General features: G+C 39.1%; 2 protein-coding genes across 7 annotated transcripts in view; one reads left to right on the top strand and one right to left on the bottom strand.

Annotated features, from left to right (window-relative positions):
* Nucleotides 1-10,078, bottom strand: part of CCDC122 (coiled-coil domain containing 122) — a 35,982-nt gene extending 25,904 nt beyond the window's left edge. For 2 of the 5 annotated variants that reach the window (XM_059684695.1, XM_059684701.1), the window contains exons 1-2: nt 9,817-10,078; nt 5,206-5,289 (exon numbers count right to left, since the gene is read on the bottom strand). The gene's annotated coding sequence lies outside the window, so the exon portion shown is untranslated. The remainder of the gene's footprint in view (nt 1-5,205; nt 5,290-9,816) is intronic. The other 3 variants (XM_059684697.1, XM_059684696.1, XM_059684698.1) reach the window with 3 other exon arrangements.
* Nucleotides 10,079-10,633: 555 nt separating this feature from the next.
* On the top strand, nt 10,634-23,211 carry LACC1 (laccase domain containing 1). Of its 2 annotated transcripts, XM_059684694.1 has the most exons (8): nt 10,635-10,815; nt 11,598-11,746; nt 12,050-12,665; nt 13,294-13,472; nt 14,286-14,451; nt 19,153-19,378; nt 20,378-20,538; nt 22,322-23,211. In XM_059684694.1, the coding sequence occupies exons 3-7, from the start codon at nt 12,107-12,109 to the stop codon at nt 20,535-20,537; spliced, it is 1,290 nt and encodes a 429-aa protein (XP_059540677.1). In that variant the 5' UTR covers nt 10,635-10,815; nt 11,598-11,746; nt 12,050-12,106; the 3' UTR covers nt 20,538; nt 22,322-23,211. The 2 variants fall into 2 exon arrangements, with proteins under 2 accessions (XP_059540676.1, XP_059540677.1); XM_059684693.1 differs by lacking the exon at nt 11,598-11,746 and having other exon boundaries at nt 10,634-10,868.
* The last annotated feature ends 1,669 nt before the right edge of the window (nt 23,212-24,880 follow it).

The following is a 24,880-nucleotide window of genomic DNA, read 5'->3' as shown; positions in this document are numbered from 1 at the left end:
GCAGCAGTCACCAACCAATGGTCCATGGACCACTCGTGGTCCGTGAGGTCTGGAAGGTTGGTGACCACTGCTCTACAGTATGAGGGAATGACTCAGCACATGAAACCACAGTGTCTGGCTTCCAAGGTACAACCCCAGAGCCCCTAATCCTAGCTTCCGTTGACACAGCTCCAGTCCACTCTGCTCTCCCTCTGCTGGATCTCAAGGTGAGTGGCTGTATATGCAGTTTTGTCTATTGGCCCTTTAACCAGTTAACTGCCATACATCCAAACTGGAAACCATCCCCACATGCCATGACATTTTGAATTTAATTAAAAAATCAATTTGCAATGATTATAAAAATAAATATATTACTCACAATTTGGGTGTTCTTGAATATTTTCAGCTGAAAATTCTCATGAAAAATGATTTTAAAGTTGGTCAGGGAAAACTTTTTTTTTTTTATAGATGTGTGTGGCATATGGGGAAGGTCCTCCGCTTACGTCTACAGATGCTTATGGCATACAATGGGTTAAATGTTGCCTGCATTTCCAGCTGTTTCTCCCTGGCAGACAGCAGCCCTGCTGCTTTTCACAGCCAGATGTTTTATGGGCCTCTTTCTCAGTCTGGTGCTCTGGGCTAGGGAACCCAGCTTGGAGTTTAGACCCGAGAGTTCTCAGTGGGAACTTCCCATAGCTAAGATATCCCTCCAGAACTTCAGCTGCTGTCTGTGGGACCCTGACCAGCCCTTTCATACCTTCTCACTTCTTCTCAGTCTCTATGCGGTCTTCACTTTCCATCCTTGGTTATCAGGGTTCATCTAATCTTCAGTTGGTTATTCAGGATGGTTTTTCTGTGTTTTAGTTTAATTCCAGTTTGGTCCTAGGAGCGTGTCAGTATAGCTTCCACTTACTCGGCCACCATGTTGGAATCCACTCATGTTTATTGATGACTCAGGACCAATGCTATTAGCATAGATGTCAACATCAATTATGGTAGATTTCACTGCAAGGTCACTGTAGTGAGTCCCACCTACACTGCCTGGCACCCTGGGACTCGGGGCACCAGGAACCAGCAGAGCAGTGTGGCTTCTACATCATTTCCAGCCTCCTGTCCAGCTCAGCTCCTCTTCTGCCTCTCCTTTCACTCTTCATTCCCTGTTTCATCACTACAAACTTCTCAGGCTTGATATTTGGCAGACTTCCCTTCTTGACTACAATTTTTTGCTCCTACCCTGAAGATTATTAAATTACTCATTTCCAAGTACTATATATATATATATATATATATATATATATATATATATATATATATTATACATAATGCAAATGGGTCTTAGGGTGCATAACTGTCAAAGATCTGTTGACTTATATTTCTGACAGATTTCACTTTTCCCTCCTCCTCATCATCTAAAACCAAATATAAACTTCTCAGAAATTATCTCTTGCCCATAGTGAAGTTCCACACAAATGGAAAAACACATTATCTCTGCTAATGTCATTCAGTCTTATACTTTCATTTTTAATGGTAACAATTATACTTTGTGGAATAATTCTGTTTTCAAAGCTGCCAGCTGAAAATGTGGTTCAAGCCCTAAATTTATAGAACACCAAAAAATAGATAGCCCAATTTCCTGATGAGAGATTTTTGGAACCCTCTTCACCCCTAGTTTTTAAAACAAGTTCTTAACAAAGTATCTGTGACCTCTATGTTGCCACAGTCAATGTACAAGTTCAGTCCTCTTCTTTCTTGACCTATCTGCATCATTTGATATATTTGATCATGTCCTTCTTCTTGAGACACCATACTTTTGGTTTCCTTTGCTGGTTCCTCCTTATCTTTCTCATTTATGTTAGAGTGCTCCAGAGCTCAATCCTCAGGCCTCTTCTTTTCCATATACTCACTCTGCAGGTGATGCCATCCAGTTCCATGGCTTTAAAATCCATTTAAAGGCTAATAACTCCCAAATTTATATCTCTAACCTGAACATCCCTCTTCAGCTCTAGACTGATACCAAACTGCCTACCTGATATCTCCACTTGGATTTCTTATAGTTTTTTAACTTAAATGTTCCAAAGTGAACTCCTGATTTCTCTGTCAACTGCTATCTATCACCACCACAAAATCTGCTTCTTCACAGTCTTCTCCATTTCAGTAAATTCTAAGTTAATTTTTCTTGTTCAGGCCTAAAAACTTGGAGATATTACTAGGGAGGTCTCTAGAAGAGTGTAGAGCCCAGGGCAACTGAATCAGACTTGCTTAAGATAATCTATAATAATAAAAGGATAATACGCTAATTAGACCGGACACCCTCTGGATGTCCTTCCAGGCATCCTTTCCGACAAAGCCGGGGCCGGAGGGAAGCCAGCCCAGGTCCCGGGTGCCTGCAGATGGCCAGAGGGAAGCCTGCCCAGGTCCTGGGTGCCAGAGGGAAGCCGGTGCCGGCAGCCGGGGGAAGGAAGGCCTACTCTTGCACAAATTTCATGCATTGGGCCTCTAGTCATAAATAAGAGCTCATTGTTGATCATAGGTCCTTTCAAAAATCCTCCCTAAGTAAATGGCCAATGATTACTGCCCCATTTGTTTTACCCAAAGAATGAGCCAGAATCTTGACTCTTTTCTTTCTCTTACAAGCAGCATGTAATTTTTTTGGCAGACTCATTGTTTCCATCTTTAAATTACATTGGAATCCAGTCATTCCTTACCACTTCCAAATACTATCTTAGTAGAGAAGTCTTCCTTGATAACCCTCTCTAAAGCATTACCTTCCCTCCTTTATCCTCCATTTCCTTACTCTGCCTTGCTTTTTCCTTAAGAGCATTTATTACCACTGATATCTTATACATTTATTTCTTTTCTTCCTTCATTTACTAACATAAGCTCCATGAGGGCAGAGACCCAGAACAATACCTTACACATAATAGGTATCTAACTGTACTCTACCTCCATTCCAGTTCAATACTACTGATAATGCTCCTAAAATCCTGTTCTGATCATGTCAACATTGCAACCAATCTTTCAGCTCTCTGTAGATGGCCTCTTCTTTAAGAAGTTTTTCTTGATCTTGCTAGGTAGATATTATTTCTCTCCTCTCTCTCTCTTGCATGAGCACATGCGTGCGCAATTTTTTTTTACATATTTATTAAATTTTGATTTATAAGAGTATAGAGTAAGACAGAATAGTCTTAAATCCAGGTGGTGCCATTTACTATTTTATTAGGTAAATTATCCTCAGATTTCTTATCTGTAAATGGGAACAACAGCATACTTGCCTTGTTAGGATTATTGTGAGGACTAAATGAAATAATACATGTAAAGCATTTAGAAAACTGCTGCTGCTCAACAAATTTTTATTCTTACTATTTCCATTATTTTATACTATATTTCTCAATTAGACTAAGCTCCAGAAAGGCAAATACAAAGTCTGATTTATTTTTGTGTTCTCTAAAGTATTTGATAAATAAACCTAAAAAATAAAATAAGATTCATACAATAAAAAATAAAGTAACTGGTACTTCTTGATCTATATTTCGAAAGCAACATAAATTGTCCTAGCTGGTTTGATTCAGTGGATAGAGCTGAGGACTGAGCGGTCCTGGGTTCAATTTCGGTCAAGGGCACATGCCTGGGTTGAGGGCTCGATCCCTAATAGGGGGCATGCAGGAGGCAGCTGATCAGTGATTCTCTCCCATCATTGATATTTCTATCTCTCTCTCCCTCTCTGAAATCAATAAAAATATCTTTTTTTTAAAATTAAAGCAACATAAATTGAAGAACTCTTGGGGTGATATTTACTTAAACCAACTATTCATGAAAAAACATCTGCTTTAAAATAGGGAAAGTTTTAGTTCTTTTCTGGATTTCTATTGTAGACTAGACAAAATATAAAAATGAAAACAAACTACTGCCATCTATTGATAATTCATTATAATAGTATAAATCAATTAAAACAAGAGTTTAGAGACTAAGTAGGATGGCATCAATTACTCTCTCATTGAAACCACATATGTGGATGCATATTTTATGTAAGGCATCATGGGGAATACAAAGATGAATTAAGTGACTGATTCCAAAATAAACAAACAAGACCTAACTTACTTGATAGTTAACTATCCAAACATTAAATATAAAACAAAATCGTTTAAAAAAAGTTTCAACTAAAAAAGCTTTACAGAAAACAATGCAATGGAAACACTGTAATAATCAACCATTCTATATTAACTATAGTACTCAGCACTCTTTTAAGTGCTTTTACATGGATTATCTTTTTTCCCCCCTCAGAGTGATCCTACAAGCTAGGTTTTATTTTTACCTATATTTTGTAGATGAGAAAACTACAACTTGGAGAAATTAGGAAATATGCCAAAGGTCACATATCAAACAAGTAGGAAGCATGGAATTTGAAGCAATTAGGGTCCAAATTAACATTTACTAGGTACTTAATATTTAATAAAGTACTATGATAAGCATGATTTGTACATGATCTAATTTGAATTTATGAGATAAGCTCCTATACTTGGACCTTGGAAGGATATTTTAAAAAGGCTATTGTTCCAGCTTTTGTAAACTCATCATCTGGTACGTCCCTCCAAGGTAATGAGCAAAATAAAGCAAGTCTGTCAAACTCCACTGGGGCTTTTGAGAGCTTTCGGCTTAGAAGGACTAAGAAGAGGCAATTGTACGTGTGCTCCCATGTCACACAGGCACCATTTTCCATTTTGAATGAAAAAGGCTGGTGTGTGAACCTACTAGGTAGTGTAAGTAGTTAAATTTGTAATTTCACCCTACCCCTTTTAGACTGGATATTTTATTAAAAAACAAGCAAAGAAAAATTGTGTAGATAATTTTCACATAAGTGTGAATTGTTTTTGTTTTCTAAGTGGGAGGGGGAGTTTAATATTAGGGCTGACGTTCGACTAGGCAAGCTACAAAAATTAATCTGGGGAAAGATGAAATAAAAGCTGTTCCTGGTATCAAAGGAATTTATTAGTATGGTTTATTTTTATAATGCGCATGATAAAATAAGATCAGCACAGATCAATTTCAACAAATAAAGAGGCATAAGGGGGAAAATGTGACATACTACACAAATGCGTAATAATCAATGATACATACTTCAGGTAAAAAAGATTGTATGTCTTTTCAACCTCATATTTTCAAGAAATTATAACATCATCAGAGTCATCCAAAAGGCGTTAATTGAATCATTTAGAAAAAATTGCATACCTGTTTTATATCAATGTCTTAGAATCCACTGAAATGGGATTATTCTCTTCTTTGACTAGGAAATGAGATTAAAGTTTCAGAGTGCTGAAAACAGAAAGAAACCAGAGGATTTGCAGTATTCCTTAATATCCTATCATAGACAATATTTATACATTACCCATGTTGCTTATAACTTTCTACCAAAGATGAGATTTCTCTGAATGTACTGATAATACTGGACTACAAAAACATCATGTTTTGGGAAGCAGACATACAAGAACTGGTGTGTACCTTGAATCCAGGCTTTAACAGATATCTAGGCCTCTGTTCGAAAATTATAGCTCTTTGGTGAAATGTAGCCATAACCTACCTGCTTGTCTTATTCAGGAGAGTAAGGGGAAAGGTCTTTTTTAACTCTATAAATAATCAAGCATGGCTTCTAAAACAAGAGGAGCTTGTAATGGGTTCAAAGGTGCTCCCCAAAAATATGTTCATGTCCTAATCCCCAGAAACCATGAATGTGATCTTATTTGGAAAAGGGTCATTGCAGATTAAGGATCTCAAAATGAGATCGTCTTGGATTTAGAGTGGGGCCCAAAGTAATTGGCTGATGAGAGACTGAATATGCAGTGACCAGACTAAATATAAAAATAGAACTGTGACCCACACCCTGAAGCAACCAACCCAGGAAACCTCCACTCACCCATCTATCATCTAAAGTAACCAGCACAAGAAGCCATTTTGTAAATCTGTAAATCAGATTTGTAGGAAGACCATAATCTCTAATAACAATTGAGAAATCCAAACAATCCCTCTAACAGTTGGCTCCAAATGGCCAGTACTTGATTAATTACTGACAGCTTCCCTAATTTTTGTCCCCACTTCCACCTTGGGATCAACCAGACAAAAACAAATATGTATCCTTAACCAATCATATAGAACCTCCTGCTTCTAGTCAGTCCACTACAGCTTACCCATGCCAACCACCTCCAACCAGGGCATACTTGAAGATTTCCCTTTTTCCACTATAAAGCTTTCCCAGTTCTCTGCCTGCCTTTGAGTCTCTGCCAAAATGTAAGTGATGGTGGCTGGCTCCTTTGCTCCAGCAAGCTGTGCATTAATAACTTTTGTTCTTATATGGTGGGCCTTTCTTTATTTCCATACTCATGTCCTTATTAGAGAAAAATAGGGGGGGATTTGATACTCAGACACACAGGAAAGTAGACCATGTAAGGATGAAGCCATAGAGCCCTAAGTCATGGAGTCACCAGAAACTAGAAGCACGGAAACCTTTGAAGGGAGTATGGTCCTGACAACACCTTGATTTGAGACTACTGCCTCCATAACTATGAGAGAATACATTTTTGTCATTTACAGCCAACTAATCTGAGGTAATCTGTTATGGCAACCTTAGGAAAATAACAGAGCTTGTAACAAAAAAATTTGCATGTTATATGTCTTTTTCTGGAAGTACCCATAGACCTTAATGTAAATGGCTTAAAAACAACTGTTTAGATTTTTTAAATTCCACTTCTTCTCGTGAGAAGATTTACATGGTAATATGAGACTGTCTGGGGATTTCCCTAATAGTTCCCCTTAACAGCCAGGCACTATCTCTGCCATCGAAGTGCTCTAAGTCTCTATGAAGGAGACAGACACATAGTCAAATAATTAAAATGTAGGAGGTAAGGGAAATACTAAGCCTAATAACAATCTCTAGCCAATTAACTCATTCATTTTATAAATCATAAGCTGCTAATTCCCATATTATGCTTAATGCTAAATGGTTAAGAAGGTCCTTTGTGGAGAATCTGCCTAGTTCTGCTCCTAACCAATTGATTTGTACACTCTGAGGGGTTACTTGTGTTTTTCCCAAACCTGTTTATGTCAGTTGTACTTATTACTGTGCTTTCACAATTTAATTAAATGTTATAGAAACCATTGAAATAGTGTGGAAATAAAGTTTGTTGTTTCTTTAAAATCTATGTTTAATATTTTGGCAACACCCAATGAAGGTGAGTTTTTTGAATGTTAGATACTATGAAAGATTATAAAAAAGAGATCTTACTCAGCTTCGCAAGTGTCTTTAAGGTATTTTCCTCTTAAAGGAAGAAAATCTTGGGATAGCTTAACTGATGGTTTAGAGGCATAGTTTATGCAAGAGATACAATGCAGAACTCTAGTCAGCAGGCCATGTATAAAGACAAGGCCTTGGCTTTCTCAATCTAGTGACAAATGAGCAAACAGTTGTTTTAGGATAAAACAAAATATTTATGGTATTTATGCTATACTTTCTCATGACTCTCTGGTTTGACTGACTTCCTTTTAAACAGATTTACTTAGACATAATTTATATACCAGCATGTTTATCCTTACAAAAGATAGTGTACAATTCAGTGTTTAATTTTTTTTTTCAATTTATTGCTTGGCTATAGGTCCATGCCACATCTATAAGAGGGCTTCTTCTGGATGAACAAAAGGCTAAAGAAGCAATTAATTCCACTTGGTGAGGAAATGGGAATTCAAGGAAGGTTATGTTTGAACTTGAAGGGTCTTGAACAAGTAACAGTTAAATAAGTGGAGGGAACCAATGGGGAGGGGGGGGAGGGACATCTGTAATACTTTCAACAATAAAGATAAATTTTTAAAAGAGAGAGAGAAGAGAATTCTAAGTGAAGAAATAGCATATGTAAAGGATGAAATCATGTGGCCCTCCCAAGGAACAGCCTTGAGTTTGAGTGGCTTGGGAATGGGGAAGTTGTTTTTTCAAAACTAATTATGCATATGAATCATCTGTAGAGATTAAAACAAAAGAAAGCAAAACATGCCTAGACTTGACCACCAGAGATTGTTTCAAATGTATATCTGGAGTCCCTGTTTTTATATATTTATTTACTGATTGACTGATTGTTAATCCTCACCAGAGGGTATTTTTTCCATTGATTTTTAGAGTGGAAGGGAGGGGGAGAGACAGAGAGAGAAACACTGATGTGAGAGAGACATACAGATTGGTTGCCCCCTGCCTGTGCACTGACCAGGGCCAGGGATTGGGCCAGCAATCGAGCTTGACCCGAATCAAACCCAGGACCCTTCAGTCCATAGGCCAATAATCCAACCACTGAGCCAAACCAGCTAGGGCTGGATTTATTTTTTTAAAGTTCTACTTGTCATTCTGATGTGCAGCCAGGATTGAGCACCATGGCAGTTGGTGACTGGAGATGAGGTAAGAGACTGTTAGAAGATGAGCAGTAGGACCAGATGAAAGGAAACAGTACGTCAATAAAATAGTATGACAAATTCTCTCTTCCCTGACAGCTTCTCTACATTGAAATGTTTTTTAAAAAAAAAGTCACTATTGTAACATGAAAGAAAATTAATTCCCACCATTGTCTATAAAAAAGGATAAATGTGTTAAACTGGCTTTGTAACTAAAAGACTGTGGGGCGCGGCTATCGTGTTTTGGACAGGTTCAAGCCTCGGACTGAGGAGAGGGCACAGTCCGCTCATTGCCACGTGCAAGTCCCAGCTTGGAGGGCAGAGCCTTCCCAGCAGAATTATAGCCAACAGCTACAGTTGTAAGCTTGAATCTGGTCCAAACACGTGGCCCCAGGTGCCTGAGTGATAGAGTTCAGGTGCATGTAGTTGAGTAGGATTGAAACCAATGAGAATGCTGTAAACATCTTGGTCACGCCCCTACTTTGCCTCCTGGCATCTGCTATAAAATAAAGACACGGCTTGTGGGCGCTGTCCATCAGAGGAGCAGCGTCCCACCGAGACCCAGCTTTCATTCTCTTGTCTGTCTTTTCTAAGCCTTTCACCACCCGGACTCAGGGTCACTGAACCAGGCTGAGCTGGCGGCACCTAAGGCGCCCTGGGGCTGAGTATGCCATGGCCTTGCCGGCTGGACACAAAAGACCTCCTATTCTGGGTTAGTGATCCCATTCTCTAATCGGTTTCGAACCCTTTGGGGGTAGAACGACCCTTTCAGAGGGGTCGCCAAAGACCATCGGAAAACACATATATAATTACATATTGTTTTTGTGATTGATCACTATGCTTTAATTACGTTCAATTTGTAACAATGAAATTGGGGGTCACCACAACATAAGGAACTGTATTAAAGGGTCTCGGCATTAGGGAGGTTGAGAACCACTGAAATAGAAGCATTTGCCCCCTCCAAATGCTGTTCTCAACTCCCAGATATTGAAATTCTTTCTCTTTCAGGTAAAGCTTCTTGGCCCTTATCACCTGAGCGGCTATAAAATAAAAGGCATCTCTGCCTCCCATCATGACCAGTTCCACTGAAAATATCCTTTCTCCTACTCTTTACCACAGCATCCGTCTTCCACATCATATGTTTAATTTTAAAAAATAAATGGATGTTATACGCTTTGGGGGCTGATAGGGTATGCTAACTTGCACCTGTATCACAATTTTAATGGTTAGTACCTTCTAATTTTTCTACTAGCGGCACATATTTTTATTTTTATTTATTTTAATCCTCGCCTGAGGATATGTTCTCATTGATTTTTAGAGAGGAAGGGAGAGGGAGACAGAGAAACATCCACGTGAGACAGAAACGCCAATGGGCAGCTGCCTCCCGCCCACCCCGACCAGGATCCAACCGGAGACCTGGCGGCGCCCGCACCGCTGCTGCCGGCGGCGCGTTTGAAAGGCGAGCGGGCCCCGGGCTGGGGGAGGGGGCCGTGCGGGGCAGGTCCGGGCGAGGAGGGTCCAATCCTCCAACTCGATTCCGAAAATAAAAGCAGGAAACAAAAATCCCCCTTCGGAGGCCCATGGCTTAAACATGAACAAAACAGACTGCCTGCCTGGTGCTCAAGCCGTGCGGCCTCGGGCCTGGGCTCCGGCGGCGACCGGGGTCCCAGCCCCCCCCCCCGGCCCCCCCACCGCAGGGCAGCGAGCAGTCCCCCTGGACCGAAGGGCGGACGCGGGGAGGGCGGCCCGCGCCGAGCGGAGTCAGCGCGACGGGATCCGGGGCGCCCCGCCCGCCGCCCGCGCCCCTCCCGCCCCGGCTTCCCACCCGCCGCCCGCCGCCCGCCTGGCTCCGGCGCGAGGCCCTCTGCGTTCTGGTTCCTGTTCCTCTTCCCTCCACGGGGCCGCGGGGAGCGGGCTCGACGGGCCGCCTTCGCCCGGAACTGCTGACTCCCCGGCCCGCCGCCCCCCACTCGTCCCGGCCTCCCAGCCGCTCGCCCCGGCCGGCAGTCCGTCCGCAGCTGCGGGGCCCTAGGCAGGCCGGGGCCGGACTGGGACTTCTGGGGACTCGCCCGCGGCTCCCGGGTGAGGCTGGGTCCGGGGTGAGGTGGGGAGGGTTGGGGTGAGGTGGGCTGGGCTCAGGGTGAGGTGGTCGGGGCAGAGCCTCACCGCAGGCCGCGGGCGGGGTGGAGCCCAGGTTCCGGGCGGGCGGCGGGCGGGGCGCGGCCCGCGGAGGGCGTGGTCCCTGGAAGTCCCCGCGGGCGGGTCCGGGCAGGTGGAGGCGGCGCGGCGCCGGGAGCCCCGCGGGGCCGCCCGGGCCCGCCCGTGACAGGCGCGTCCTGGGGAACCTCGCGGTCACCCCGCTTCTCCTGATGTCTCCACAGCCCCGATGCACCGGGCGGGAGAGCGTGCTGTCCGGTAGGGAGCGGACGCTGGGCGCGCGGCGAGGGGAGGCCTGGTCCCGGGTCCCGGTGAGGAGGCTCACCCCTATTCTGTGAAACTGCTCTTTGGAATTCTCTGCTATTGCTTAGACGGCCTCTTATTCTAAAAAAAACAACTTTGCTTTCTGGCCCGCCCAGCCTGCTTGGATAATGAGGACGATAACTTAGCTGCCTGACCTTGTAGGCCGGAGACCAGACGCGCCCATCGTGAGGGGCTGACTCCAGACTCTCCGGGCGCTGCTGGGTTTACCCGGTTACTGTGAGGGGCTGACTCCAGACTCTCCGGGCGCTGCTGGGTTTACCCGGTTACTGTGAGGGGCTGACTCCAGACTCTCCGGGCGCTGCTGGGTTTACCCGGGTACTGTGAGGGGCTGACTGCAAACTCTCCGGGCGCTGCTGGGTTTACCCGGTTACTGTGAGGGGCTGACTGCAAACTCTCCGGGCGCTGCTGGGTTTACCCGGGTACTGTGAGGGGCTGACTCCAGACTCTCCGGGCGCTGCTGGGTTTACCCGGGTACTGTGAGGGGCTGACTCCAGACTCTCCGGGCGCTGCTGGGTTTACCCGGTGGTTACTGTGAGGGCGGGGCGGGAGGGGCGGGAGGGGCGGAGACCCCGGCCGGGAGGCGGAGGGAGCGGGCAGCAGGGTCTCGCACAATCCCAGCCGCTCCGTGGCAGTTGCCGCGCCTGGGGATTATGTCAACCCCGGCGAGAAACGCATAGTCACTTCGGCTTTCTCTCTTAAAAACGCGATTTTTACAGTGCGGCTCCGTTTAACCGACTGAATGCAAGGCCCCCGTATTTCTCATGAAGGGATGTGACCGACCATGGCAGTCATGTCAGGATTGATGATATATCGCATACATTGATGCCATGTCGTTAAAAAAACAGGACTTTGTCTAAGTCAACAGGTAAATTCCTATTTAAAATTCCCTGTATGAAAACAAAAACAGAGGAGCTGCTGCCTTTCTGGAAAGATGTACACATCCTTTTGGAAGATGAATTAGGAAATAACTTTGCTTTAATTGTCATGATTCTCTTATGACAGTTTTCTGACTTTTCTGGGAGGGGCCTAGTGTTACAGTTTTGGTCACATTTTTAGATCAATGCGATTCTCCCCCCACCCCCACCCCCCACCCCAGCCATATGTTTCTGTTGTAACTATAGGATTGATCTAATTTTGCATTCTTATTTATGCTAATATTTTGTTACAGGTGATTTGGGGGGAGCACAAAAGTCTTCTTTGAAGAGCTTTGTACAGGTACTGCAGGATGGCAGAAGCAGTGTTGGTTGATCTATTTGGTTTGACATTGAACTCTCAGGAAAACTATCCGACATTACTGAAGACATTGGATGCTGTTAGATCCCACCATGCTGCCAAGGCCAAGCTCCTTTGCATAATGTGTTGCAGTAACATCAGCTGTGAAAGGAACGGTGACCTTGATACTTACGAATTAGAAACAACCAATGGATTGTCAGCTCTCTTGAGAGAATTTGAGATTGTTAGCAATCCCAGTATGGCTGCCTCTTTGTATACCATTAAACAGAAAATTGATGAAAAAAACCTGAGCAGCATTAAGGTAATGGTACCCATGCAGCGGAAGACATTAATGAAGGCTTTTATTGATCAACTCTTCACTGATGTTTACAATTTTGAGTTTGAAGATTTACAGGTAACGTTGAAGGGAGGTCTTTTGAAACAGTCCACTGAGATAAGCATGATCACAACTCAAGAACTAGAAGCTATACAGAATGAAATAGAAACATATTTGAGAAGTCTGCCGGCACTGAAAGGAGAGTTAACCATCCTCACAACTCCTTTGATCTCAGGTATATTACACACTATCTGTTGTTTTCACCAGGCATGTGAAAAACCGGTCATTCTTTAGAAGTTGTTCACTTCTTTTTTTCCTTCTTTCTTTTGTAGACTGGGCTTATGTGCTCATTACCATCAGTTGAAACATGGGAATGTCATGGGTGGTCTGGTAGTGTTAGGGATATTAAGGGATAGTCCCTTAAAAGCCCTCTACATAAATACATTTGCTTTATGCAAATTTGCTTTAAGACAAATCCCCAGGCTTCCTTTAAATGATATTTCCTGTTTAGCAATTCTGAAATCTTAACTCATTGTCATCATTACAAAATAGTGAAATTTAAAACAGTCAATCTTCTTGGTTAAATGATATTTATTATGAGCTATAGACTTATTGGGAATAACAAAGACAACTGGGACAGATGATACCCTTTGAAGAGCAATAAATCCATAGGAAAGTTAAAACAAACACAAAGCAGTGTATAATAACATCCGGACGTACAAAGTGCTATAAAAATTAGGTGCCAGATAAACAAAAGCAGGCTGAAATAATCAGGGAAAGTCTTACCAAGAGATAGCGTCTTTAATGCTTTTTATAGTCTTTTGTATAACATACTTATAATCTTCATTACTTATCTTCAACAGACATTTTCATACATGGATTTACTACAAGAACAGGTGGGATATCTTACATACCAACTCTCAGCTCATTCAATCTCTTCAGTAGCTCCAAACGAAGAGATCCCCGGGTAGTTGTTCAAGAAAATCTGCGTAGGTTGGGGAGTGCTGCAGGATTTAATGTGAAGAAATTTTACAGAATAAAGGTAAAATTATGTTTCATATTTTGGAAGATCTGAAGTATATTACTAACTCTGCTAATGATTAATGGACCTTAATCAAGCTATTTAATTTTTGCATCTGGTGTTTTATGTAAAACGTTAGGATAATTCTTAGAGTAGATGTTTTTTGATTCGTATACCATAGCCTAAAAATATGTGTGTGTGTGTGTGTGTGTGTATACACATATATGACAATTTATGACATATGACAGACACATATATGACAATTCTATGGGAATATATATGTATATATTCACCTGGAGCTCCTCACATGTAAGAGTACAGTTAACTCTCAGAGAATATAGTACCAGTGCCTTTTTGATTTAGAAGAAAGGTTCCTGAACTGTGGAAGAGAAAGGCCATTCTTTTCTAAGTTAACACCAGGGTACAATTGATGAGGCAGTGCTTTATTTGTTACAGAATTCTAGTTTTAATTGAATCTAGGAAAAGGAAAAGTATCATTGACTTGGTAATTAATTTCTTTCAATGCATTAGTTCATTGTGGAAAGTACTACATGTAGAGACCCATCTCTAGTAGGAGGTATTTATGAAGGACAGTATTGAATTTTAGCATGTTAAAGTCTGCTTTCCTTTGAATAAAATATACAGAAATTATAATACCAAAAGTTAAATGATAATAAATTGGTATTTTACCATATGTAGAAGGGATATATTTAATAAATGCTAGTAATCTTAAACTGGTTATATACTTTTGTACAAAATGAATACTTTCAGAAAAGCTTATGGTATGATAAATGCTACTTTCAAAACATTTTTATTGCACATCTTTGGTATTAGACAGATCATGCCAATGACGTCTGGGTTATGGGAAGGAAGGAGCCGGAATCTTATGATGGAATCACCACAAATCAGAGAGGAGTCACCATAGCAGCTCTTGGTGCTGACTGTATACCGATAATTTTTGCAGATCCTGTTAAAAAAGCATGTGGGGTTGCTCACGCTGGTAAGCATGTTTAAGCATTTAGGATTTTACCATTTTTGTAGCACAGGACAAATTATAAATTTTTTCCGGTAGGCATAACAGACACATAAACAGTTAATTATTTTACATGGTGATAAGTATAAAGATAGGGGTAGGTTCAGCATACTCCTATTATAGAAGCAGATAAAAGCAGTAACTAAGTCAATTTATATGAATCAGAATAGAATTCCCCCAAAAAATGGTACCTAGGCTGATTCCTGAGGAATTTGTAGAGTTTGGCTAGGTGCCAGTGTTTCTCAGGAGGGGTGCTGGGAGCATTTTGGGCAAGATAATTTTACATTGCAGACAGTTTGCTTGGCTTTCGAAATTTCCAGTTGTATTTAAAAAAAAAAAAAAAAAGCCTTCATGTTTTTCAAACACTCCCCAGGGTGTGGCACTACCACTGAGAAGCCTTGAAGTCTAGACAATGAGGAATAGGAAGGTGAGGCATGTTGCAGAGAGGTGTTCATAAAGATGCAGCAGCATGTGTAAAGATATGGAGGTAAAAAAAAAAAAAAGTGAGAAATATTGGCAAATTGCATTTAGCTTAATATGCTAAGAAAAAATAAGGTTTTTTAGATTATGTGCTAAGGTTATGGAATTTTATTTTCTGGAGGTGTTTTAAATTACTGTTTTAGGTTATCCAGTGGTTGTATATCTATGGGAAGTGGGGGATGACTTTTTGGATTTCCTTCTATTTGTAAATCTATGACCGCTTTGCTTTTTAGGCCATAGATAAATAATAAAGTGGCTAAAGTAAAAGAATTAGACCACTAGACATTGCTAAAGTTATTTAAAATTTGAATCTTATTTCCTGAATATAAAAAGGGAATATTATTTGTTACTTTTTAGGTTTAAAACATTTTTAAAATATCAAAGATAAAGCTGATAAAATGAAACTATTGAAGAAAAACAAAGTTAGAGGTCTCATACTTTCTGATTTCAAAACTGATTTCAAGGCTATAGTAATCAACGCAGAATGGCATAAAGACAGATATATGCATCAATAGAATAGAATAGAGAATCCAGAAATAGACCATTTCATATATGGTCAGTTGATTTTTAACCAGGTATGTAAACTATACAATGGGGAAAGGACAATCTCTTTAACAAATGATGCTGGGAAAACTGGGTATTCACCTGGAAAAAATGGATGCTAATATCTTACAACATATAAAAATTAACTTAAAAATGGATCAAAGAAGTAAATGTAGAGCTAAAGCTATAATACTCGAAGAAGAAAACAAGTGTAAATTCTTTTTTAAAAATATATTTTATTGATTTTTTACAGAGAGGAAGGGAGAGGGATAGTTAGAAACATCGATGGGAGAGAAACATCAATCAGCTGCCTCCTGCATACCTCCTATTAGGGATGTGCCCTCAATCAAGGTACATGCTCTTGACGGAAATAGAACCTGAGACCTTCCAGTCTGCAGGCCGACGCTCTACCCACTGAGCCAAACCAATTAGGGTAGTGTAAATTCTTATGATCTTGGATTAGGCAATGGTTTTTTAGATACGACAATAAAAACACAAGCAACAAAATTAAAAATAAATGGGATCTCATAAAAATTAAAATTTATCTGCATCAAAAGACACAATCAACAAAGTGAAAAGATAGCTCACAGACTGGGAGAAAATATTTGCAATTCACATATCTGACAAGTGATTAATATACAGAATATATAAAGAACTCCTACAACTCCACAACAATACTGCCAGAAACCAGTTTCCAGCATGTACAGCAGGTCTGCATCTGGGAATGGCTAAAGGCATTTCCCCAAACCTGAATAGGATACATTAAATTGATTGTGGCTGCCAGACAGTTAAAGGACATCTTAATCTACATGTTATTGCCTCCTACTGGCCAAACACCTGAACAGCCGTAGGCTAATTCCCCCATTCTGACAATGGACTCTGTACAAATCCCTGACCCTCTGAAGTGTGTATCTCTGCTTCGCCTCAGGACAAATTGTGCTAATAAAAAGCTTGGGGTCCTGGGGACAATGAGAGAACCTAAGACCTTAGCCTTAAGACCTTATATCTTAGCTCCTTTAGCTAAGCTCCTCTGACCCCCAAATGCCTTTCAAAATTATATCTCGTCTCCGGACTCTTTATTAGTCCCTGGATTCTTATTTAACATCTACACACAGCCTTCTCCAGATTCCTGAACCCTTCTTGATGCTGGGACAAGAACCCCAGCACAACAGAAAACAAATAACCTATTTAAAATATAGGCAAAGTATTTGAATATACATTTCTCCAAAGACAATATACAAATGACTAATAGCATGTGAAAAGATGCTCAGCATCATGAATAATTAGGAAAATACAAATCAGAACCATAATAAGGTATCACTTCATACCTATTAGGGTGGCTAATATTTTTTAAAAGGAAAATAACTAGTGTTGATGAGGATGTGGATAAATTTGAACCCTAATGCAATACTGGTGAGGATGCAAAAACAGTGCAGATGCTATGGAAAATGGTATGGTGTTTCTTCAAAATTTTAAAATAGAATTACCCTATTATCCAGCAATTCTACTTATGAGTATGCATCCAAAGTAATTGAAAACAGGTTCTCAATAAGATATTTGCACTCCCTTAGTAATAGTAACATTATTCACAGTAGCTAAGATGTTGAAGCAACTCAGGTGTCCATTGATGGATTAAAAGATAAGCAATGTGTGCTATATACATAAAATGGAATATTATTCAGCCTTAAAAAAGAAGGAAATCCAGTTCGGCTGGTGTGCTCAGTGGTTGAGCATCGACTCATGAACCAGGAGTTCAAGGTTCGATCTCCCCCCCCCCCCCGCCCCCGTCAGGGCACATGCCCAGGTTGCTGGCTCAATCCCCAGTAGGGGGTGTGCAGGAGGTAGCTGATCAATGCCTCTCTCTCATCATTGATGTTTCTATCCCTCTCTCCCTCTTCCTTCCTCTCTCTGAAATTAATAATGACATATTTTTAAAAAAAGAAGGAAATTCTGATGCATGCTACAACATGAATGAACCTTGAGGACATTATGCTAAGTGAAATAAGCCAGTTACAAAAAGAAAAATATTGTATGATTCCACTTACATGAGGTACCTGGAGTAGTCAAATTCACAGAAACAGAAAGTAGAATGGTGGTTTCCAGGGACCTGGGAAGGTGGAAAGGGAGATTTATTATTTAAAACTTGTATATTATATAGAGTTTCGATTTTGAAGATGAAGAAGTTGTGGAGAGTTGTTGCACAACAATGTAAATATGCTTAACACTACTGTCTTTTTTTTATTATTATTGCTTAAAATATTACAAAGAGTAGTACATTTGTCTCCTTTTTTTCCCCCTTGACCTTCCCCCAGCCTCCCTTACCCCCCAGTGTCTTGTGTCCATTGGTTATGCTCATATGCATGCATACAAGTCCTTTGGTTGATCTCCTACCCCCCCCCCCCAACCGTCCCCAACCTTCCTGCTATAGTTTGACAGTCTGTTTAATGCTGCTCTGCCTCTGTATCTATTTTTGTTCATCAGTTTATAATGCTCGATATTATCCATAAATGAGTGAGATCATGTGGTATTTTTCCTTCATTGACTGGCTTATTTCACTTAGCATAATGCTCTCCAGTTCCATCCATGCCGTTGCAAATGGTAAGAGTTCCTTCTTTTTTACAGCAGCATAGTATTCCATTGTGTATATGTACAACAGTTTTCTAATCCATTCATCTACTGATGGGCACTTAGGCTGTTTCCAGATCTTAGCTATGGTGAATTGTGCTGCTGTGAACATAGGGATGCATATATCCTTTCTGATTGGTGTTTCTGTTTTCTTGGGATATATTCCTAGGAGTGGGATCAATGGGTCAAATGGGAGTTCAATTTTTAACTTTTTGAGGAAACTCCATACTGTCTTCCATAGTGGCTGCACCAGTCTGCATTCCCACCAGCAGTGCACAAGTGTTCCTTTTTCTCTGCATCCTCTCCAGCCCTTGTCGTTTGTTGATTTGTTGATGATAGCCATTCTGACAGGTGTGAGATGGTACCTCATTGTTGTTTTGATTTGCATCTCTCGGAAGATAAGTGACTTTGAGCATGTTTTCATATGTCTCTTGGCTTTCTAAGTGTCTTTTTAAATTGGTTAAAATTGTAAATTTTATTTTATTTTTTACATTTTTTAAAAATGAGGGGGAAAAAGTGAGGGAGGGAGAGAAAGAGAGAAGAATAAGAAGGCATAATGCCAATGGAAACTAAAAGTACAGAACATTTTTAAAAGGAAGTGGAAGGGACACCTCTCCCCCATTAAATATCTCTTCTGTATCAGGGGCTATGTATAGTATACCTCATTTAAAAGCCAGTATTTTAGTTAATTAAGTCATTAGTTAGCTCAATTTTGTGATTCATTTACTATTTCTGGATTTGGAAAAAAACACAAACTGATTGTGCTTATTTTTAACTTAGATAAAAATTAAGGTAAAATTGTTCTGCCTGGTGTGGCTCAGTTGATTGGAGCATTGTCCATTATCAAAAGGTCTAGGGTTTGATTCCCAGTCAGGCCAATTGATGTTTCTCTCTCTCCCTCTCCCTTCCTCTCTCTCAAATAAATAAATAACATATCCTCAGATGAGGATTAAAAAAAAAAATTAAGGTGAAATTTTGTTATGTTTTAACTGTCCTTATCTTTTTCTTTCTGTTTACCAGGTTGGAAAGGTACTTTGCTAGGTGTTGCTATGGCTACCGTGAATGCTATGATAGCAGAATACGGTTGCAGTTTGGAAGATATTATTGTCATACTGGGACCTTCAGTAGGACCTTGCTGTTTTACTCTTCCAAGGGAATCTGCAAATGCATTTCATAATATTGATCCTGAATGTGTGCGGCTATTTGAGTCACCAAATCCCTATGTTGACATTCGTAAAGCCACCAGGTATGTTTGATTTCATGCCAGAACTGCAAGTTTTTAATGAAAATTAATTTAGAAATCAATTAATAACTCCAAGAAAAATTCATTTGGCAAATATTGAAATAGCTGTCAAATACGTGTACACAAAAAACTAATTTAAATATGAAATCTCTTCTCATCTAAGTTTTAATAACAGACATTTTTCTGGCTGGTATCTCTTTGATTTAAAGGGGAGGTTAAACTTCATAGAGAAAAGTTGGAATGTGTTTTACTTCATAGTTATTCCTCGGCTAAATTCTCCTAAATATAATAAACTATTAGGAAACCGGTATTTAAAAAATTTTTTGTAATCTCTAACTAGAGAAATATACTTCTCAGCATAAATATGGATTTGTAAAGTTTTGCTATTAATAGCTGTTAAAATTATGTGTCTTTTCTACAAAGGAAAATTGATGTCTGATTTGAATCATGTTTCTATTCTACTCAGCTAAACCTTGCCTAGGTTCTGTCTCACTTAGCACATTAGCAGAAAGGATTGAAATATGTTAAGTGTTACTTGCAGAATAAGTATCACTAATTGATAGTCATATTTCATATCATAAAGTTTTATGGAGAAGCAAATTTTCTGTGAAAAAATTGGTAATAGGAGAAAGAAGATAGGAGGGTCAAATGACTAAAAGGCATGCTCTGTCTGAATCAAAGGAATCTTATCTACAAATAGCCTGGTAACTTTAAAGTTCCTTCTAAAATAAGATCTTGATTTTTATTACAAAATCCTGTACTCAGATTATATCTGCAGTACAATATGAAAGGTTGTATAGTTCATATATGAATGTAGGTGACAAATGGTGATAAAATCTACCATTTCCTGACTAGTCCATGTTCTATAACTGAATAACAGTTTGCATTGTTCCATGCATATCTTTCCCAGAATTCTTTTACACCAATATCCATACTTATTTCATACTGCTTTGGCTTTTGGTAAAATAAACTTGCTATCTTTTGAAAAATCGTTATCCTAAGGATTCTTCTAGAACAAGGAGGAATTCTACCACAGAATATCCAGGACCAGATACAAGATCTCAACCTCTGTACATCCTGCCATCCTGAGAAGTTCTTCTCCCATGTCCGCGATGGCCTTAATTTTGGTACACAGATTGGCTTCATATCAATTAAAGAATGAGGTACAGTACCTTCTTTTTCCCCTCTCCCCACTTCTCCCCTTCGTCCTTCCTCTTTATTCCTTTTCCTCCCCTCATTTAAAAAAATAATTATATTTAACTTTAAGCCTTTATTTCCATAGGAAGAATTAATTAACAAGTTTCTGCTTGTTAGTAAAACAGCAGTGGTAGAAAAGATACTTTTCAGTGGTATACTTGAATATAAAGAGCAGCCACTGCTTTTCCTAGTTAATGAAAAATAATCAGGTAGGCTTATTTTTCATATGTTAAAGGTATTGAAATAAAATAATTTATTCTTTAAAAAATATCTGTACATTTCTAATCATAACATCCCTTTTTTAAAAAAATAAATTTGTTGGGGGCAATATTGATTAATAACATTATATGTTTCAGGTATACACCTTTATAATACATGGAATGTATATTCCATTGTGTGCTCACCACCCAAAGTCTGGTCTCCTGTCACCATGTATTTGACACCTTTTACCCTCTTCATCCTCCCCTCTCTCCCCTTCCCCTTTGATAACCACCATACTGTTGGGTGTGTCCATGAGTTCATCTGTTTGCTTGTTACTTTTTTTAAAAAAAAATATTTTTTATTGATTTCAGAGAGGAAGAGAGAGAAACATCATATAGAAACATCAATGATGACAGGGAATCATTGATTGGCTGCCTCCTGCATGCCCCCTACTGGGAAGCGAGCCCGCAACCCAGGCGTGTGCCCCCGACGGAGAATCGAACCAGGAACCCTTCAGTCTGCAGGCCAACGCTCCATCCACTGAGTCAAATCGGCCAGGGCTGCTTGTTACTTTTTATTCTATATTTCACATATCACTGAAATCATATGGTTCTTACCTTTTTCCATCTCACTTATTTCACTTAGCATGATACTCTGGAGATTCTTCTATATTGTTGTAAATGGCAGTATTTCATATTTTTTATGGCTGTGTATATTTATCATATCTTCTTTATCTAATCATTGGTTGAAGGACACTTAGGTTATTTCCATGTCTTGGCTATTGAAAAATAGTGCTGCAGTGAACACAGGGATACATATATCTTTACATATAAGTATTTTCAAGTTTTTCAGGTAAATACCCAAAAGAGGGCTTGCTGGGTCATAACATTCTTATACCTTCTTAAAAGCAATATTTTTTTTTTTTTTTTTTTTGGTTTTTGAGAAGGAAACTGCAGAAATATTCTAAAGTCTAGAATAACAAGAAATTCTCACATATACAAACTAGCTTGGTTTTCAACTAGATTTTTTCTAACTGATTATCTACAGCAGGAGTTGGCCAATTATCTCTAAAGGGCCAGAAAGAAATATTTTAGGCTTTGTGAAACATACGATCTCTGTCTGAACTACTCAACTTTGCAGAATAAAAGCAGACAGGAACAATACAGAAACAAATGAGTATGGCTGTGTTTTAATAAAACTTTATTTACAAAAAAAATAGGTAGGAGCAAAGTTTGGCCCACAGACTATAGTTTGCTGACACCTGATTGACAGTCATAGAGCAATATTGAATGCAATTTCAACATATTACCAATTATTAGATTTTTTAAAGAGTTATAAAAAAATATTTCATGACCGTGATTTAGCACTGACCCTTTAGCATATATCTAATCTTCCTTAAAGTTACTTTTAATTGAATTAATCTTTTTAGTCTTCAAAATGTCTTTAACCCTTTAACATACAAGAGTTTAACAAACTAAATGATTCTTACTTTGATATTCTAGTAGTATTAGTAAGGATCTCATATTTGATTTCTATTTATTTTTACAGATACTTGACTGGATTTTTAGAGAACTATTTCCTGCCTCCTTCCAAACTGACTGCAAGAGAGAAATTTAGTTGTTTGATTTACTTAACACCAAAAGGATTACAATGGAAAATTCATGTTTAGGGTAAATGTTCACTATTATCCAAAATCCAATGATTTTCATTCAATTCTAACAATAACTAATTCTAATAATAATCAGTGGGATGTGGTTTATACATTTTATATAGGTAAGGATTATTCTTAAAGTTTGTTTCTCTGTTACATAAATCAAGACTAGGTCTGTTCAGTTCAGGATTTATTGGGTACCCTCTATCAGTCATTGTGTGAAGCTTGGGTGAAATCAAAATAAGTAAGACTTTTTCCTGTTGAGTGTAATGCTATGGAGGAGATAAAAAAAACTTCTAACACTTTAATTTTAATAGCAGTAAGAAAAGTACAGAAGAAGGAAGGATTAATACTACCTTGAAGGCAGGATAGAGAAGATATTACAGAAAAAATGGATGACATGGGCCTGAAAAATGTACAGGCTTTTGACAAATGAAAACAACCATAACAAATTAAGGGAACACCATGAACTAGGACATGAAACTGAAAGTTAACATGTTCTAGAAAGAGAAGGGTGTGGACAGAAATTACTGGCAAAACAGGTTAGAAAGATTATTTGGGATCTCAAATGCCATGTCAAAGGGTTTAGAGTTTATTTCCAGGCAAGGAATAGGCATAAAATGTAAGGGAGTGTTTTAAGGTCCTTAGCATTACATTGAGAAAGGTTGATAACTTTCTGATTTTTCACTGGGCATTATTTTGTTTGAAGTTTATAAATTTACAGAATATTTTACTTTATGAATGAAAATATTCAAAATCCAAATAAAAATTGTTTGATTATCTATGATTTTGGATTATCTGTACCAAAGTATATAGTGAAAAGTTGTCTTCTTTGGTTTTATTCAGTGAAAAGTATGGATTCAGTAACTCAGAAACAAAATAACTAGGTTCTAAGTAATGATATCATATTGCCTCTATAGGATCTCTATCACTCTTAAGCATTTGTTTATAGGTTTCTGGGACGTTTAGTGTGCAACCACAGTGATAATTTTTCTTTAATTATTTTATTTTATTTTTTTTAAAATCCTCACCCAAGGATGTTTTTCATTGATTTTTTAGAGAGAAAGGAAGGGAGAGGGAGAGAGCACCATCAAAGTGAGAGAGAAACTCGATCTGTTGCACCCCAGCCGGGAATGGAATCTTAAACCTGGGTATGTGCCTTGATCAGGAATTGACCCAATGACCTTTCGGTATACAGGATGATACTCTGACCAATTGAGCCTCAGGGGCCAGGGCCACAGTGATATTTTTTTAAAAAGTCTTATTTTGTTTTCAATCTAAGCACTTAACTTTGCATAGGAAATATCAGTTGTAGTTTTATTAAGAAGAGAAATTAGCCCTAACCGGTTTTGCTCAGTGGGTAGAGCTTCGGCCTGCAGACTGAAGGCTCCCAGGTTCGATTCTGGTCAAGGGCATGTACCTTGGTTGCGGGCACATCCCCAGTAGGGGACGTGCTGGAGGCAGCTGACCGATGTTTCTCTCTCATAGATGTTTCTAACTCTCTATCCCTCTCCCTTCCTCTCTGAAAAAATCAATAAAATACATTTAAAAAAAAAAGAAGAGAAATTAATTTTAGAAATCAAACAGGAGTTCATGATATGATTTTTGGAGATACTAATTACCAAACTAAAAGTTAATTAATTGTACTTTTAAATTATGGGTAGTATAGTGACTAAATATGCTATACTCCATTGTTTTGTAAAACATGAAAAAAAAAAAATCTTTCCACTAGAAGTAGTATTTCTGCAAGTAGCTATGCTCTTTTTTTATATATAAAGTTAAATTACTAGTACAGGAAAAAAGGAGGGCATTTAATGTTAATTAATGTTTTGCTCTTAATTTATATATAATATATTATAGTTCAAGTAGATAAAAGCATTTAGGAACCCTAACCCCCCTGGATTTCACTTCTTATAGAATCTCCAGTAACTGCTTTTCTGTAAGTAGACTTTTTTCTTGGGGGAGCAGAGGGGTGAGAGGGGGGACTGTAAATAAACTTACTCTTTATTACATGACAACAACATAAGTAATATCCATGGATTCAGAAGCTGGAAGATTAGATGACAGTGGCATCTGAATTACATCATTTTATATCTCAAAGTGGGATTTGGTATTTGTTTTCACTAGATTGTCCATTGTACTTTCACTAGTATGTCCATTTTTACTTTTTATGTGAACTTTGAGAATGCCACCAACCTATGGAAATCCACCACTTTAAAGAAAACACTGCTCAGTTTTCTTGTGTGTTTGTATGTGTGTGTATGGATCACTGTGTGTGCTAAATGGTAAACAAGAAACATGTACCTCCTATGTAGGATATATATATATCCTATCTAATAAAAGAGAAACATGGTAATTGGCTTACGACCGCTATCCTTCCCATTGGCTAATCAGCGAGATACGCAAATTAACTGCCAGCCAAGATGGCAGCCGGGAGCCAGGCAGCTTGAAACTAA

This window comes from Myotis daubentonii, chromosome 2, assembly GCF_963259705.1.
Source record: "Myotis daubentonii chromosome 2, mMyoDau2.1, whole genome shotgun sequence".
NCBI lineage: Eukaryota > Metazoa > Chordata > Mammalia > Chiroptera > Vespertilionidae > Myotis > Myotis daubentonii.
This window is presented reverse-complemented; position numbering and strand designations above follow the sequence as displayed.